Here is a 19,084-nt window from a genome sequence, read left to right on the forward strand (position 1 = left end):
CCAGTGTGGGCACGAAAGGTAACGCAAACTGGTGCAATGTATTGTTCTAGAGTTAGGTTTTCAGTGCAAAACTTTTTTTTATACTGGAAAGGTGCCTTAAGTAATGGAATGTCGAGCTTTGTGATACCTTGCCTCGGGGTGTGGGGGGCATCCCTTGGATGGTACATGACAGTGGACAGGCTACCACCCATTATTTTTCAGGCAATGCTCTACCTACTATCGATGATAGACAGGACTTTGCGCCAAATAGTACAACAAAGTGGGAAAACTTTTAAAGCATGTCTGAGCATAGCATTTTTCACTAGAAGGGCACCATTCCAGTACAAAACCTATGCTATATATCATACACACACTTTTGCACTATGGTGTGAGAATGTGTCTGTGGTGCAATGCAGCTGAAAGTACGCCAGCACTTGTGAAAGGAGTTGCACCATATCCTAGTAGTTATCACACTGTCCATCTTGCTTCTTCTCGCACAAAGCAGCACAGCACCTATGGCTGCTGTGTTGTATTGCGTGACATATTGGTAAACCGTCTCCAGTAATCCCTTCTGAAAGGAGTAAATCCCCTACCAAGCGTTGAGTGGGAAACTACCTGTAAAAGGCTAGTGAATACCCAGAAGCGTTTTTTTTTTTAGTATTCGACAGATTTTTCATTAGTACCCATCCCAGGTCATTTATAACCCGACCCTGTGAGTAGATTTAGCCACATGCAAATTCCAGCCATCTTGGTAAATCCAATAATGGGGGCAAAACATCACTATTCCTCATTCAGGGATAAGGATGAACATTTACTCTTTTAAATGCTTTTGTTTGAATACCTAAGTTACACCTAGGTGTGCAAGCAGATTTTCATGAAATGACCCAATGAAGGAGATGAAATGATGCAGATGATAGGGAAGGATTTGGGAAAGTATGATGCTGGTGCAGTCCTTGATAGGCCATCTAACCCTATGGGGCATATTTACAAGCCCCATTTGCCACTGTGGAATAGTGCCATTTCCTATATTTACAAGGTGGAGCTAAGCCACTTACACGTGGCTTAACCTCACCTTGTAAATATGCCCTTTTCCGCTGCAGTCCTCTGCGGCAAAGGGGTGTGCAATGGGTGTTGCTGTGGGCATTCCACCGCAACACCCATTGCTTTTTGAGCAGCCCCAGATTTGCAAGGCTGAGGCACCGCCAAAAACGTACACCAGGGAATACTTGGTATAAGCATGGTGATACGAGGAATCACTATTAATTTCACACATAGAAAGAGCAAATCGCCATTATTGATTGTTTATGTGCAGGAAGATGTGCCTTCTTGCACATAAACAATTGCCCCTGCAGCACAGGCACCCTTGCAACATGGCAGCAGGGTGTGCACTAGTGAGCGTTTTTTGCGCCAGTGCTAGGGTAAACACAGGGGTGCACCGTTTTCTTGTGAATACAGCGCATCCCGGCGTTTAAAAAATGTCAGCGCGTGGCATTGCCAAATTTGACGTAGCTCTGCATTCCAACATATTTTGTAAATATGTCCCTATGTTTCTAAACTCCTGATAAAATTGATTGGGAGGGCAGAGTTATCCAGTTTGCCACCCAAGCATTTTCCCACTAGGCTGCACAATGGGCTGCTAGGTCAAACCATGTAAGCCACAAGCCCCCCTCATTCAAGTTGCTGCCTCAAGGGGTGTTGATAGGAATGATTTGGTGTTCACCCCGGTACTGATAATTGGCAGCCAGTGACACTACTAGGCATTTCAAAGTACTGTGATCATACATATAAACCAATAAAATATAAGAAGAGCTCTTCGGTAACCACTGTTGAGCCGCTCCACATGGAGTTAGTGGCATGGGGCATAGGAACAAAAAATGTAGTAACAGAGACTATGAAAATATGGGATGTTATTAGAAATTACAATACAAACACAATTATTTCATTCAAGTAGGAATGTTACGAATATGTCAAAATCTGTCAAAATGTAATAACTCATTTCTCAACTAGGAACCCAGAAACAGCCCACAAATACTTCATCGGGCAGTCTATCCAAAGAGTAGGCATGCATTCTAAAGTACGGTACTGCATGCACACCCGAATATGGCTGCCACTGTAACGACAAAAAAACTTGACATTTCTACAGAATGGGTGGAAGAACGAGCATTGTGTTTACATTCTCTAGCATGAATCCTCTGTCCAGAAATGACACTTGCAGTCCCCATGCTTCATTAATACTCATAGATCCAGCTGGTCCAATATAAACTCCAAGTAGCACATCAGAAGAAAAAAAAAACCGTCTCAAGGCACAATGTCAGGTGGTTTAAACTGGAGGGACAGACATCCAATCAGAACAGTCCAGGTCATTACAGATGGTGGTCGGCTGCCACGCGGCACCTCGCGTTGCGTAACGTTGGAGGTACCTCATCTCACCAGGTCTTCTTTGTCGACCTCAGGCACAGTCTCATCGACGCCATTAATGTCCTGTGAGGTGGGAATCTCGCCGGAAGCGTGAACTTCAGCCGTGCTCGTTTCAGAAACTAGAAAGATAAAAAAATATATATATCGTCAATTCCGTCCAAGCAGATTAAGATTCCAGACTCGTTCTGGCACTCCGCCTTGTTGAATGGCGTCATTTTTCCATGTTTTAAAAAAAATACTATTTTGAACAATCATTTCAAGTGTGGAGGTTTTGTGGATGCCCTCCAGAACTATGCAGGCATGATCAAAGCAGAGGCTGTCAGAAAATAATCTCGGAATGTGAAGTCACAAGAGGACTCGTGGTTTAGAATTAAGCAGGTGACAGTGGTTCACACTCGACTCTAAATGCATTCATGTTTCCAAGAATGTAAGGAATTTGCTTTTTGGTGAGAAAAAAAAATGTGTGTAATTACAAGGGTAGGCAATGCTTGAACGTTTTACAAAACTCATGATAGGGATTAAAAAAAACACAAACCAGAGAGCAAAACTTCAAAGAACACGAGGAATACGTAAAATGGCAACATTTTGATAGTAGAGATCACTGTAAGCGGACTTCTGAGGATATTCGAAAAATGTGATCAGCCCCCTCCGGTGGAAGGTTAAAAGAGACAAAAACATGAATGAGTACTTACAAATCACCCCACCAGTCAGACCACATTTGGCGTGGGCGGGGCTCATGACAGAGAGGCTAGTTACTTGGCCCCACATGTGAAGGTTGGCCCCACATGTGATCATTTGCCTCTGCTGTCGTGGGGTACATACTACTGTGGCTCTACAAGCTGGCCCCCTACATCCTATTCCGCACCTGACTCTCAGGATAGTGGGGGGGGGGGGGGGGGGTGGCAGTCCTAGACTTCTCAATGAGATACTGCAGGCGACTAGAGCTCAGAGCTCAACGTCCACCCAACAGACAGTGTAATATAGTGTTATTCCGAATGCATATCTTTTATGTACAAGAAAGTACTTTAATCTCACAGCAGAAACAAATAATATGCTGTTCAATGGGAACATAATACAGGGCTGTAATCTAAGTAGAGGATAACAGTGATGCGCTACCCCCCTCCATCTTTTAGTGTCCTGTCTCCCCACTAGGGATGAGATCCGACATCTACAATACGCTATTGTACACACTATGGCTTAAGCATCGATTAAACAAAGGTGCAGCTAGCTTCACATTCTCTCACTAAGGTGCACCTCAGTTCTTCTACCTCTCTGGCAAAATTCTCAAGCATGCGTAGCAGACTCACCTGCACATGCCAATCTCTTGTCTCAGGATGACGCTAAAACCTGCGATTACCTGCTGGTTAAATCTATCTACCAATCTAAACACAACATTGCATGGTAAGCAAAGTGTAGGTAGATGATGAGTTAAGAACAGTATATATGCACATACTTTGACAATGTTATGGTAGGCTAAGCAGTGAATTCAACATTTTTGTACTTCAAAATTAATGACCTTTATATATTGTCATGCAACAGCATTTTCCTTAGCATTCCTATAAATATATTCACCATGAAAGTGATGAGTGCTTCCTGGGACTTCAGAGTTTCATAACCTTATAAAGAAACTCGGTATTCGGCTTTGTTCCTCTATATGGTTATGGAACGTCTTGGTGACTTGCAGTACCCTTATAGTAGGGGGTACTTCATCCCTTAAAATATTATTAAAATTATTATTGTTGTTGTTATTATTTGGAGCTATTTGAAAAAAAAGAGAGAGTGGCCCCACTCACCAAGATAAGGGGTACCTTATTCAATAAGTGTCTTTAAAAGAAAGTTTCTCTTGGATCGCATCTAACTAATGAACCTTTAATCCATACTCGACCATACAGAAGGCAATCTAATGTATTTTAGTCCACTTTTACAACAGACCCCATACATCAATTTTAATATAAATAATTATTTGGAGCTAAACAAACTATTTTCTTTTCCCCTATTCTTTACCATACATAGCTCTCTTGCATGACTGCAGAGCCACCTATTGTGATGTGTAGGGAAAAGTAACAACATTTATTTAACTCAAAAACATTATTTCAAATATTTTTATGTTAGAGTGGCAAGTGTTAGACCACTTCTGGTGCACAGAAACAGAAGAGGAGCCACAGGCACAAAGGGTTCCATTCAGACCACACTGGTCTTGATTTGGCTACCTACCTAGTAAATTTGATACTGGACAACTGCGAAGAGAGGATCAAATAGCGAAAAAATAACAACATTCTATGCAATGAGAGAAGTGGTTACACCAGTGAGAGTCGCCATTCACCTCCCCTGAACTTCACTGCAGTTTCTGGTGAGGAGTTGAAAGAGTTTCTATATGCTGTTTCCATATCTCTGAACTCCTTGTCCTGACTTATGATGTTCTTACAGACAAGAGACAATACCCATCTCCACAACCTGGTTTCACTGACCCAACAGCAGCAGGGGTCATGCAGATCCAAGACCAGAAAGTGTTCAGTGAGGAGGAGGAAAGCTTCAGGTGATATCCTCAAGTTCAGGAAGCTGGGCAGCATTACTCAGCCAGTTAGTGTTAGCTCATTCACACAAGATCAAAATCAAGCAGCTAGGCTTTGGAGCACTTCAGTCTCCACAGAGGAGTCAGTGATGATTCTCTCTCTAGAATGCAATGCAATGGTCTCTGCTAACTTGCAGAAGAACTGGTATACACTCCCAAGAGATGCTATAGTAGAACAAAATGTGTATTCTCTGAAGACAGACCTGGGGAAAAAAAGGTAGAGGGAGAGTAAGTCGAGAAAGAGGCTGTCTTTTCTGGCCTCTCCCGCTTCCGTCATAAAACAAAAACTCATAAAACAATATTCAGAATCAGCAATGGGTAATCCAAACAACAAGGGCATCTGGAGTGTCAAAACTATAATAAATTATGCACATAATGTTCACAAACATTAATAAACTAATAAAGTCCAAGAAGTTATGTCTGCTGCATGCATCACAACCACAATTAGATGTAGATGCCAGTAGGTAGCACTCATAGGTGCAACTATGCACTCAAAAAATCACAACTATACTGCTATTAGTCACATCTTGTGTAGAGGGAGTTAAGGGAACTACACTCTTGAGTCTACAATGCTGGTATATTTATGGAGAGCCTCCACATCATCCCATACGAAAAATACTCAGTGGAGCCAGGCTCTTCAGGAAGCATTGTTCAAGTGATGGCTGAGGGTAGAAGGATTTCCTTTAAAGTTAATGGTGCTGAACTGGGAGTGTATTGATTAAGTTGGAAGGCAGGAGAGACTTTTGAGCAGCTGACACAGGATTGACTAATTTGGAATTTTGGTGCACCGAGTTCTTGGGTTGTTGTGTGCCACTCAGGACAGGAAGTGGGTCACTTTGCTAAAAACCAGGAATCGGAAATTTCAATAGCTGACTAGGGTAACCTTTAAAATACTACTCTTAACCTGGTCTGAAGGTAAAATCTGCCTTGACCTGAAGAGGAGGGTAATAAACCCTCCAACAAATTGCTGCCAGCTTGCCAGAATTTAATGGTGTGAATTCTAACCTGCTCTGTCTGGACGTCTGTTTCTAATATTTTTCTCCAAGACTGGAGATGCCAGTCCACTGCTAACTCAGCGTGCTAAAACGGGAGAAATCCCTACTACAAGGACACCCTGTTTGCCCCACTGGGTATTTTGAGTTGAGACTATAGTGCGTAGAAGGTCCCAAGGCATAAGAAGCTGTTGCTTGCCTGAACAAAATTCCAGTGGACCAGCTGGAAATTGGATTTTAAGGTGGATCTAGAAATGGCATTGAGGGAAACCTCTTGCCCCACAACTGGAAGATGCGGACTGAAGTTTCAGAAGCCAGCCCTGCATATTGGAAGATATTTTTTGCAAATCCTGATAGTACTGCTATCAAAAAGTGTGATCAAAATTTGGACTTTCTGATAAATTTCCATTGTGACATCGTGCACACTGTTCCCAAAAAAGACACAGTCTCAGGGACTCAACTTTAATGTTTTAACTACAAAGAGCTTTTTAGTTGCAAAGTTTATGTCCACACTGTGTTCAAAGTATCAATGTACTTGAGCGAGGGGAGCCCTCGCTCGACATAGCCTTCAGGAGAGGCCCTGGATGCTCGGTCTTTTATCCAGGCCCTCTTATAGGAAGTTGGACTCCTCTTTGGTGTTCCATATACCACATCAGGGTCACCAGCTAGAACATCTTCACTCTGGCATGAAGCAAGCATTCTCATCCTCTATCAATGGTGGAACCCCCAGATCCCTGATTTTTGCAAGTCTGGCCATATTAACCAACCTCACCACTTCCTGTTCAAGTTCTGTGACTGAAAATAGCCTATAGTTCTTGAAAAATGAGAAATAAAATACATGGCCTTAGTTTTGCCATTGTAATGTCCTCGATTTGAACTCCTGTACTTGCTTCTTCTTGGTCTCCACTTTAGTTTTTAGCTCTTCATTCATACTCTACACTTTTGAGATCTGCCATGTTATGCCACTGGAGGTATTTTACAGATCCTTCAAAAGCTCATACAGGGTGGTATCTTCCTGTGCCACTGAGGCTAGACGATGGCTAGACTGTAAATGAAAAAATCCCTTTTGTGATTCTATTCTAAGTTTAATTGCCATGAGAGGTATCATGGGACTGCAGATAACACGACAGCACTGTACACAGAGCAGTGAAAGAAGCAACAGTTTACAAGGGGCTCCTCATTAACATCCACTCAGTGTACAGCCAATGTAAAACGCCGGGGTCAAACAGCAGATAACAACACAGCACTGAAGGAAAAGTCAGAGGAGCAACAGTCTATAGGAATATGTCACCAAGAACCACTCTGTTGACAGTCAAGGTCTTCCTCCCACCACCCCCTCTGTGAATTTTGCAGGGCCAAAATCTCCTCCTCTCACAATCCCCACAGCCAGACGCTCCTTGAGGGCAATTCTCAAGCATCTCTGATTTGGGCGCAGGAACCCTGTATAGCCTCAGGAGTGATGCCTCTCCCACGCTGTTTGGATGCTGTGGGAATGGATGTGTCAATCAATCACTCAGGGGTTTTTAAGGCACAGCTACTCAACCGTTAGGTGCTAGTGGGGGAGGAAGGGGGGAGTGTGGCTCCGTTGGGCTCTTCTGAAGAGCCAGGTCTTGAAGTCTTTTCTGCACTGGAGCATTGTAGGCCTGTAGTAGTAGTAGACAGAGCAGGCTGTATCACCTCACAGAGTTCCTTAAATTTGGAAGGTTATAGACCAACTGAATTGCACAGTTTCAATCTTAGCCTCAGGAGCCACGATCAGTGGCATTTTGCTAGCTCAGATTTTAGCACCAGAGAAAGTCCAGTAAACACCAATTTAAGACCTATAGAGGCACCATCAATCTTTTACATCCTGGTCCAGCTCAAACTTTCTCTTGAGTGCCAAGGAGTTGTTCCGCGCCCCAGACATGAAGCTGCACCAAGCTCAGAGAAAGGGAGCTCAACCTGCTCCGCCCCCTCAATATTTCAACTTTTTAGCACTTAAGTATCCTTCTTTAGGCTTAGTAAAATGAAACATAGTATCTGAAAAAGGTATTTTAATAGCTTTATGAAGCCAATTAACTTTGAAATTTCAAAAGGGAAAATGTAAGGGTAAATTGAAACATTCACAGTTTTACAGATCCTAGTTCAACACAGGAGTCATATTTCATGGGGCAGATTTACAATAAACTAACGCAGCGTGGTGCAGCACGTCATTTTGCTGTGCCGCACTGCGTTAGTTTTGCAACATATATTTACAACAATATGTTGCATCTCTGTGCTTCCCCCTGCGCTGGCACACAAACTGCTGCCATGGACCAATGCAGGCACCCTTGCACCATGGTGCAAGGATGCCTGCGTCACGGGGATGATTGTTTATGTGCAGGAAGGGTTCCCTTCCTGCACATAAACAATCGGAAATGGCGTTTTACAACTTCTATGTGTGCAGTATTAGCACACATAGAACTTGCAAAACGTCATTGATTTAAAGGATTGTTTATGTACAGGAAGGGACATCTTCCTGTACATAAAAAATCCTTAGAGGTCATTTCCTTGTTCTACATGTGCTGCAGAATGCAGCACGCATAGAAAGACAATCAAAACGAGGAGAAATTAATACATTTCTCCTCGTTGCGCCTCCCTACGTCTTCCCTGAGAAGGCGTAGCATTCAGACACATTTTCACATTTACGATTTCTTGTAAATCTGGAAATGTGTCTGGTTCCATGGGTGTTGCGTGGAAACACCCACGGCATCACTCTTGGAATGCCCCTTTCACGCAAAGTGCTGCGTGTAAAGGGGCCGTATTTACAAGGACAGGTAAATATGGGGACGAAAAATGCGCTGCCGGTGCATCACAAAAAATGATGCACTGGCAGCGCAAGGAGCTTGTAAATCTGTCCCCTAGTGTCTCGTGCAACCCAACATGGGCATATCTGTGGGCTCAGCTAAAATCCCCTAGCTTTTGGGTCATAGAAAATTACATCTTCAATAGGATGCTTGAACTGCAGCCAGTATGAAGGTGTAATATCGTTGGAAAAACCCACTGCACCACTGCAGAAAGTATTTTATGGTTCTTTGCCCTGGAAATAGGCCGAAATCCTTCTGTGGCTGTCTATATATGCTCAAACATTGCTCTAAGATCATTGACTAAGCTGGTGGCAGAGTGGGCTTCGATCTAAAACTGTAGTGCCTGTGTAGGTACAGCAGCAGAAGACCATGCCCAATAAATCACATATGTGAAAATAATGATCCTGCTGCTTGCACCATGGGTACATGATGCACATATAGATCATCACGCTTGCTATAGTGATGATAACAGAGTACAGTAGGATTGTTCCCTACCACTTTATCTTCAAACTATATGCTAATTGTATCAAAGCATCAGGGTTGGCATTGTTTTCATGACCCATTGCTGTGCTTGAAAAGTTTAAGGGGTATCAACAAGAAGCACCAGGCACCAGGTTAAATCAGAGTGGCATGTTGTCCTTATCACCTGGTTATTCAAACATGAATCTACAGCCTGATGACCAAATGCTGTATATTACCAGGGCTGAAATCAGTGGCGGCTCCTCCGTAATGGTGGAGCAGCGTCATCCCACTGCCTGGCTCAGAGCCATCAAATGTAAACTAAAATGATGCTCTTGCATCGTTTTATTTTACATTTGCCAGGTCTGCCAGCTATGTTGGGAGGGGCAGGGCTTAGGCATGGGAGGGGGGAGGAGGACTGCTACGTGCACTCCACTCCCAAAGTGCGCATACGGGTTACCCGCCATGAACAGGCGGGCAGAAAGGGACATCGTAATCCCTATGGATCCCCTCGGCCGCACCGGTGGGCTCAAGGAGCCCGTCGAATGCATTTCGGTCAGTCTTTCCAACCACCACACATCCGCCTGCCATTGTAATATTGCGGGCAAATGTGATGGGTCCGATGAAGGTGGACTACCACCAATGGGTTGTCAGTGGCTGTACACCACCATCCTAATTGGGCCCTTGGTACTGTTATTATCCAGCTGGTCAGAGGCACGAACCATGGAGCCGATGGTCTGCCCCCCTGAGTGTTATGTGACCTAAACTCAAAGCTGTCTCCCAGGTTATTAAGTATGCATGAAGGGACGATGGAGAGAGGGGAGCTGCCTTGGTCGATTAGAGAGACTATCATTGTTGTCCTCCTTAAAACTGGCAGTGACCCATCGGACATCAAGCCCTATAGAATTTTAACCCTTCTTAATACAGAGTATAAACCATTACTGAAAATGATAGTGAACACATTACTTTATTTGGTGCAGAAGTTGGTTCATTCAGACCAAAGTGGGTTTATCCCCGGGCCCATACCCACATTGATCTGAGGTGCCATTTCCATGTCCTAGATGGAGCCCTGAGAGAGCAAAGATGTCTTGCAGCTCCCTACTTAAACATTGAGAAGGAGTTTGATACCTTACTCTGGGAATACCTATTTGAAGTTTTGAAGAACATGGGTCTGGGCAAAGGTATACTTAAATCAATTGAACTTTTATGTCACAAGCCGACTGCTAGGATTTGTACAGGAGACATCTATTCAGAGCAGCAGCAAATTAGAAGGGGCACTATACAGGGGTGCCCCCTCGACCCGCTGATCTTTGAGCTAGCCATGGAGCCAATGGCCTGTCTGATGTGCAGAAGGGCTCGGGATTGGGGTGTGTATCTTTCATGGAATGTACATATGATATCACCCTCCTGTTCGTTAATTACCAAATTAGCAGTTTTCTTGATGTAATGACCGAGCTGGGGAAGTTTGATGAAATCTTGGGGCTCAAGATAAACTGGGATAAATCACTTCTTTTCCCATTGTCGAAAGTGCTTTCACCAATTCAACTCCTCTGACATCAGTGTGCCTCCTAAATGGCAGCTAGATACTTTTAAATAATAGTGAGTCCAGATCCATCATGATGACCCCCTTTTGGTGTGGGTAGTCACTAAGATGCTGCTCTTGCACATATTTTTATACTATTTTCTGGCACTGCCTATAATTATTAAATGTGGGTTTTCATACATCTCAACAGATTTCTGGAATGTTCAAAGTTCTAAGTTTTTTCAGTTGTTGCTGCTGTGAGTAGGGCAATAAAGGATGTATACATAATGTTAGCCTCCGTGGCTTGAAATAAACTCATGTGCCCACTGGAACAAGGTAGCCTACATATACATAATTGTAGGCTTACACCTGGCAGCACAGTTAGTATGGCTGATGAAATGTATGGATACAAACTCAGATGTGGTGGGGGATGCAACAAGATTGGTGCTTATTAATTTCTTTGTACGGCACATAGGTGCCTCTTATAGGAGTTGCCTGGCTCCATAGGTAGCGCCATCTTTGCAGAAGGGCTTGTCCCTTTTTAGGAAGTTTCAATCAGTTTATGCTTCATTGTTAATTATTACTTTGCCAGTAATCTTCCTGCACAGGGGAGCCTGTGCTTGAGGGCAGAGGTTGCTGGACCTCAGTTTAGAATTTATGTTTCCCCAACCTGTTTTTTCGTACTCCACCACACCACTTGCGGCACTTGCCACTCCCCTCTAATGAAGGGCTTGAAAGGCAAGCCCGTCTGCGCCTGTCCTCCTGGCTGTTTCACCCAGACCAGGCTCATAAACTAACATACTCTTGAGAAGCGTTGCTGGCTTTAATCTCTCCTGGTAAGTCCCCTCATTGCACTAGATGGTGCCCTTCCGCTTTACCTGAATCTACACCAACTCTATGTCAAATAAGCAAAATCAGCTGGTGTTCACCGTATCTCCCTGAGAACACACAGACCACAAAGTTAGCATATCCTAGTACAAACAGCAAAGGCTCTCTCAAAATCTAACTGTTCATTGCTGAACACAAGATCTTTAGTTAAGCACCATCTGAATTTCATGAATTGCTACTGATGGAGCAAGGACTCGTATAAAAGAGACTTGCTCGGAAGCAATCCTCTCATATAACTCGTAACATTATATTAATTGAAGTTTTGTGTAAACTAATATACACCACATTCCATATTTCAGCTAGAATGACGCTTGTTTATGTGTTTACTTACAAGTAACCCGAGTGAAACTTAAAATGGCTGCTAACGCTTGAAACTGTATTGCGCATGCGTCAACTGCATCTACGCAGTATGACAAGTCTTTGCTTGGAGGGAATTTCCTGCACCTGAGCAAACGCTTTTAAAATGGCCGCTTGGAAACTCACATGCTAGGCATCTGCTTTGCCGAAACTAAAACATGCTATTTACTAAATGCTAATGTGGGGAGAGCTATTATAAGTAAGGCTCCCTGTTTTCCGTTTTTACGGATTTTTACAGATAAATACAGACAGAGAACAGTGTGTTTTCTGTCTGCATTTATTTTTAAAAGTGGATTAATACAGAAAATTGGGCATCTTTTAAGGGACTTTCCGTGCTGTCTTTCATGAATTATAGGCCAGCAGCTGAGCAGATGCACAGCATGGGAAATTCGAAAACAGGATTACATTTAAATAACGCCATATGTCAATATACACTTATGGTATAATGCTAGTATTTACCAGTGGATGTATTGTCATGTAATATATGGCAGCTTAAATAGCTAAAACACAACAGACATCAAAGTATGAGTGCGCGTTTATCAGTTAAAAAATATGGAAATGTACAGTTTTATAACTTCATTTATACACAAAATAAATATGGATAAATACATATAAAATGGCCAAAAAAGAAATATGAATAAATACAGACGGAAATGGCCAAAAAATAAATACCATAAAACTGGGAGCCCTAATTATAAGTAAATGGGGTTAGAGTAGAGATAAGTGGTATACAGTGAAAGCATTTTATTTTGAATTTTATATGAATTTAATATGTTTTCTTTTGTCCTCACTACTAGTTTGTATTTGGGCCTCGGAGCAATGCTAAAGTTTGTGCAGCACGTGACCCCTCACGCAGGCGCAGTAATGACAAGACAAGAAGCCGTGATGTAGTACTTGAAACCCGTCCAAGGCCACCATTGCTACATGGCCTGGGAACCTGATGGACATCCTGAAAGCTGAATGGAAACGAACATGAAATGTATACATTTGTCTGATAAAGATGTGAATACGGGTGGGAAATAAAGCTTGGGAATAAGAATTAAGGGGCAGGAATATTAAACAAAGAACCAAAGAAAATTATTAGCATGGTGTGATGATCATGCCCCCTTGCCTGTCCAATCAGAATTAGGAGTTTCATAAAGTTGAAACATTTATGGGTGGTACATGAGCATAGAAAGGTATCATTGAGGTAGTTTAGTTAGTTAGTTATCGCAGCAAGACCAGAATGCTGAGAGACCGGGATGCTGTCCGAGAGCTGAACAAATGCTGAAGGAGAATCGAATTGCAGAACTTAGAGCCTAAACATAATTAATTAGAAGATCGCAGAAGAATCAAGGAGGGAAATAAGGCAAAGAATTAGAAGATCACGGTAGAATTGAGGAGGAAGATAGTGTCAGAGAGGGGTGCGATGCAGACGTCGGATCTAGAAGAGGTCATCTATCCTGCCCTGAATCCTGTCCTGAAGCCTTTGTCACCTGTTCTATCCCAGGGGACCCTTCCAGCTCCTTGGCCAAGGGGTTGGTTTTCATACCATCATAGGTAAATATACTTCTGTGTAGTATGTCATTGTATTGCTCTCTCTATCCTCTCCTTTCTGAGTACTGTATTTGAAAGTCTTGTTTAATAGATGACTGATAAATTGGCTTAATTGACTTTTCCTTCCTTGGAGAAACGGAGTTCGTACTGTATTTGATGTTGGCTCTCATTAAAAAGTAACTAGATAAACATTTAAAATCTTTCCCGAGTCTGTGGTTATTTCAAACCAAATAGGTAATATCAATTTATGTCAGTTCACCATCAACTAGTTCCAACTAATAGGTCCATTGACCAGAGGAAAGAACTTTTTGATCAGTGAAAGATTGGTTAAATATGACAGGTAACTAATCTTAAAGAAAAATAAAAAAATTGACTCCCAGCGGTATTTACTAGCCTATGTGGACGTGTGTGTGTGTGTGTGTGTGTGTTTTTGGGCCCAGGTGAGTATATGGTATTTGAGTACCTGAGTCTGGTAACCCGCTGGATCACTACCGATAGACCATACCACAGATATACTTCTTGTGGCAGAAACATGGGCTGACTAATGTTCTGGCCCAGAGATAATAGCAGCGGTTTCCCCTGGCTATGACATTTTTCAGTTAGATAGAGAGAAAAAAAAGTTAAAGGGCTAGAAGTAATCTATCGTGACCACCTTTAAGAAACTTTAACCACATTTTCTAGTACTGGCTTTGAAGTCTTACAGTTCAATATTGAGCTCACAAAAATGCAATCATTTAACAGTGTACTGTCCCCCAGGATCCAGATCTAGTTTCCTTGACCAGCTCAATACTCCTCTTAAGACAACTATTTTAAATTCCAATTCTACAATATTAGGAGATTTCAACTTCCCTCTGGAAGAGAAATCGAATCTGGATTTAGGAAGCCTGATAGACACTCTGGTGTATTCTGGACTCTCTCTGAAAACCAATGGTTCTATGCATTTTCTAATCATCCCCATTTAAATGATCCGATAACCCTGCCTTTAATCTGGACGGAACTCTTCCCGGTTAACTGTCAGATCCAGATTCAGGGAAAACTGATGAGAGCATCAGTTCACCACAATTCATTCTGCAGAGACTGGCAGAAAATTCAACCTTCAGAATACAATTCAGCAATCATGGTGTTGTGTAGTTCCTAGTAATCCCCAGGACATGTGCGTTTTGGATGACCTAAACTGAGGGCTTGGTGTCCCAAACCGCTTCGGGACACCCCCACAGGATATGTCAGCCATTTGACCAGCTAGCTTGCCACTGCCACTACCACCCCCGTATCTTTGAGTGGTTCAGGTAGTTTCTGGCAACCACTGAACATGACAACCCTGATTTCTCGGGGATCGTGGAAAACAGTACAGTACTTCTTGCTCAGTCACTTGTACTCAATTATTCTCAGAAAATACACAGGATATCGATTAGGGCGTTTCAATCAGTATTTATTGGTCCAGCGTCAGTCTTATGTAAAATATATTTGCTGCGACAATCAGGAGACAGAAGCATACAAAAGAGATTGCAAGTACCAATATAGTAATAGTAGATACATTTCTACCATGGTGCTAATAAGATGAACATAAGTAGTTCTGATAAAAACAGTAGCACTTGCATAGTCCTAAAATGAGCGCCCTAAGTAATTTGCCTAAATGTACCTAGCCTAGATCTGTATGTGTAGCATGCATATGCGTATATATACGTATGTAGCCAAGAAACCCCTAGGGAAGAACCATTTCCCTCACCTGATGGTTGAGAATGAAGGACCCCATCTCTACTTAGAGGATGACACCCCGCAAGGGATGTCAGACCACTGCGTGTCGAAGATTCAGCATGCAGGACCCCGTGTCAGCTTGGAAAGAATTCTCCTCTAATTTGCAGGGGGAAATAAGTGTCTTATACACTAGAGTGGTCACTCCAGGGTTTCTTCTAGAATCGATATGTTTTCAAAACAATCATGAATGTTTTGAAAACAAACATAAATGTTTTTCCAAACAAATGCGATCATGCACAGCGGGCTGTTGGCCAAGGATGAAAAAAAGGGGTGACTCTTATACAGAATAATTATGCCGTGCCTGGGGACCTGTTTATGTATGTCAGGTACAGGGATTATGATAGAATACTAAGAACCTGGTGTCGAAGAGATAGGAGCAAGCTACTACTTAAAAGGTCACCTGTTTCAAATCGTTATTGTTGTGTGGATAGCACAATGTATGTAAATAGGGGTATACATGACAGGACTAGCCTAAAGGACATGACAATGGAGACACTGCCTAAAGCCATGGACTGTGTAGAGCAGATGGTGGAGAACTATAATGACTGGATTGTAAGCGCCCTAGATAGCGCTGCCCCTTTAAAAAAAAAAAGATATAACTAAGAAAAGAATTTCACAACTATGGTATAATGATACCCTTAGATCCTCTAGACAAATATGCCATAGGCATGATCGAAAGTGGCACGACAGCTATGAAACCTCAGAGAAGATTATTTACAAAAACTGGGCTGGCCAAACACAAAAAATTGATGACGGCTGTAAAAGTATAATTCTTTTAAGCACAAATTAGATTAGCGAATGACTCAAATAAAACCCTTTTTTTATACCATCAAAAAATTGACTATACCATCAACTAGTAATTCAGCTGCAAACAACCAACAGTTTTATGACTCAATGGCTTCCTTCTTTCAAGACAAAGTTGCAACAATTTTTAATCAATTTTCAGCTAGCAACCTAATCCAATCATATAACTCAGTCTCCTAACCTAGCACCAGATTGCCCAGCCCTTAAGACATTTGAAGCCCCAACAGTGGAACAACTGAGGACGCTCATTCCCAAAATTAAATCTGGTTTCCCTCATGACCCAAGCCCACCAAGGATTATGCACATGGCATGTGAACCAGTAGCACTTCAGATCTAAGATCATTTTGCCGCTATGTTTAAGGCCAGGGTATTACCTTCCTACTGGAAATCAGCCTCAGCCCTACCAGTTTAAAAAAAGCCAATCTCAATGCACTGAACCTAAAAAACTACCAACCCATCTTTAGACTTCCCTATCCTGCCAAACTGGTAGAGAAGGTGATAAATGAACAGCTTGCCTACTTTATTGAAAATAATCATCTTCTGGATGACATCCAATTTGGGTTCAGTTAGGGTCATAGTACAAACTCTGCTTTGGTATTGGCAACATAGGAGATCAGAGCAACCTTGGGACATGGGGGTAACTCTGCTCTTGTCCTACAAGCCCTATCGGCGGCCTTCAATAAGGTAAATCATGCCGTGCTGATTGACCGCATGTGGGGCTGGGAATCGAGGGCTCTGGCAATGCTCCACTACAATCTGTATTTGTCAATATGTAACAAATGGTAAAATTGGGAGAGTGTAAGTCAAGACCATACTTCCTGCCATGGGAAGTTCCACAAAGCTCATCACTGAGCCCCACAATGTTTAATCTTTACGTGACCCCACTAGTCGTGCTTATAAAATCCTTTGGGCTATCCCTACCATCTTATGCAGATGACACCCAAATGGTGGTGTCACATTCTAAGAATGATTTTGAGAGACAGTGGTCCCTGAGTAAGCAAAGAGTAGAAAAAAAATCAATATAGCCCCAATCGGTACCATATTTTAGCCGCTATCCAGCCGGATAAGAGCAATTTAATATGCAAATAAATGAAATAAGCAAAACATGTGAATTAATTACGTTGGGAAACAAGCCTGTATCCATGAACTCACAAAACAAGGGAAAACAGAAAAGGCTCAGGCAGCATGTAGTTGTCTGTATCGGGTAATCACAATAAAACAAACAACAATTGCAGAAAGGTCACCTTTACACATAATATAACATAAAAATCACTGTGTATAAGGTTGACAACTTGTCGATGGCGTTTCGATCCATTACAAAGAGATGTAGGATCATCATCAGGACATTATAGATAGGATGCCTGAAAACAATTGCCTGTGATTACTAAATCAAGAAGAGGGAAAATACAACATTTGGAGAAAGAAGAGGGAGAGAGATAAAGTAAGACAGTGAATAAGGGCTATAATCAGTTGAATTGCATAGTTAAAAGGACAAGCTGATTCTTATACTTCAGATCGTTTATACCTATGGGGGGGGCCAGTAAGGCTATACGCGCGGTCTTTATGCCAAGATTTCAATGTAGGTTTATCTCGCCATGAATTACTTAGGCTGTGCTATTAAAGAGTGAACAGAAGTTGACCACAATAAGGTGGGTGCGAGGCAGAAGCTATCAAAAGTGAGTGTCGAATGGTTTATGGACTAGAAAACCTGGACGTGGTGAATGCCAACTAATTGCCTTGTGTAGCTACTGCATGAAAGATAGTACAGTCTGATGGAGAATGGCTCAATACCTCATGTCAGGCCGGAGGGTGTGAAGCAGTGCTGTCAGATAGGGAATGTAGCCAAGTGAAACAATGATCACTTTCTAAGAATGAGGCCAACTCCGTTGATGCCTTTAGAAACTACATGAATGAAGTTAGCAAATGGATAGACAGAAATTGTTTGAAACTTAATTAATCTAAAACTGAGGTGATAATATTTGGAAACAATCCATCTATCTGGTCACCATTATGGTGGTCTTCCCAAATGGGTCCACTCCCTTCCTCCGTCCCAACCGTCAACAATCTGGGGATTCTGATAGACTGCAAACTGAAGGTCAAAGAGCAAGTCAAAAACGTGACGTCAAAATCGTTTTACTCCTTAAAACTGGTTAAAAAGATTGAAAAATATCTACATTTTGAACTTGTTAAGACAGTCACCATCTTGCTGGTACTGGTGAGATTTGACTATTGTAAGAGTCTCTACTCTAATCTCCTGTCTAGCTCACTGAAGAAACATCAGATGCTGCAAAATGCTGCAGTACGTTTTTTGTTAAAAATCCCTAAGTTCCAGTTAGCTAGAGAAGCTATCAAGAAACTGCACTGGCTACCGATCAGACAACGTATTGCCTTTAAGGGGTATATTCACAAGAACATGTGATAACTACCGCAAGAGTAGCGTAACGCAACTTTCTATATCGCAGCCCATTGCAGGAAAATAACCCTGTGACAACGTGGGATTTACAACAAGGCGGTAGCATGTGATAGTCTGCCGAAACCGCGGACAATGTCTGCGATAAAATCACTTCGATGGAGATAAAAACACAAACCACAACACCAAAAAACCTGCGATGGGCGAAAGCGCAATGAGGAAATCAACGATAAGCAGCGCCAGGCCTGCAACAAACACTTGGCAGGTGGGAAAAATCTCTATAAAAGCAGAAAAAACACCCACACACAAACTGATCTACACCCAAGCACCATGGAGGCAGCCGGAGCAGGCGCAGAGGATGAGCACAACCTCACAAGTACCCCGGACGTCCAGCCTGTGACCTCAGGGACAGGGAAGGGCAAGGACAAGAAGACGAGGAAGATGAACTTCAGTCCGCAGGCGAGCAGGATCATAGTCACCATCAACAACTCTTCTTCACGGGTCACTGGGCCCCAAAACTGCAATATGGCGGGACATCGTTGACAAGGTGAATGCCGTCGGAGAGCA

The 19,084-nt window shown here is 42.5% G+C and overlaps 1 protein-coding gene across 1 annotated transcript in view; it reads right to left on the bottom strand.

The window, feature by feature from the left end:
* Nucleotides 1–1,869: 1,869 nt before the first annotated feature.
* Nucleotides 1,870–19,084, bottom strand: part of GPR143 (G protein-coupled receptor 143) — a 350,633-nt gene continuing 333,418 nt past the window's right edge. Inside the window, exon 9 of the mRNA XM_085622133.1 lies at nucleotides 1,870–2,516. Coding sequence (XP_085478259.1) covers nucleotides 2,401–2,516 — 116 coding nt within the window. The 3' untranslated portion in view covers nucleotides 1,870–2,400. The remainder of the gene's footprint in view (nucleotides 2,517–19,084) is intronic.

The sequence above is a fragment of the Triturus cristatus genome, chromosome 8 (assembly GCF_964204655.1).
Source record: "Triturus cristatus chromosome 8, aTriCri1.1, whole genome shotgun sequence".
Lineage (NCBI taxonomy): Eukaryota > Metazoa > Chordata > Amphibia > Caudata > Salamandridae > Triturus > Triturus cristatus.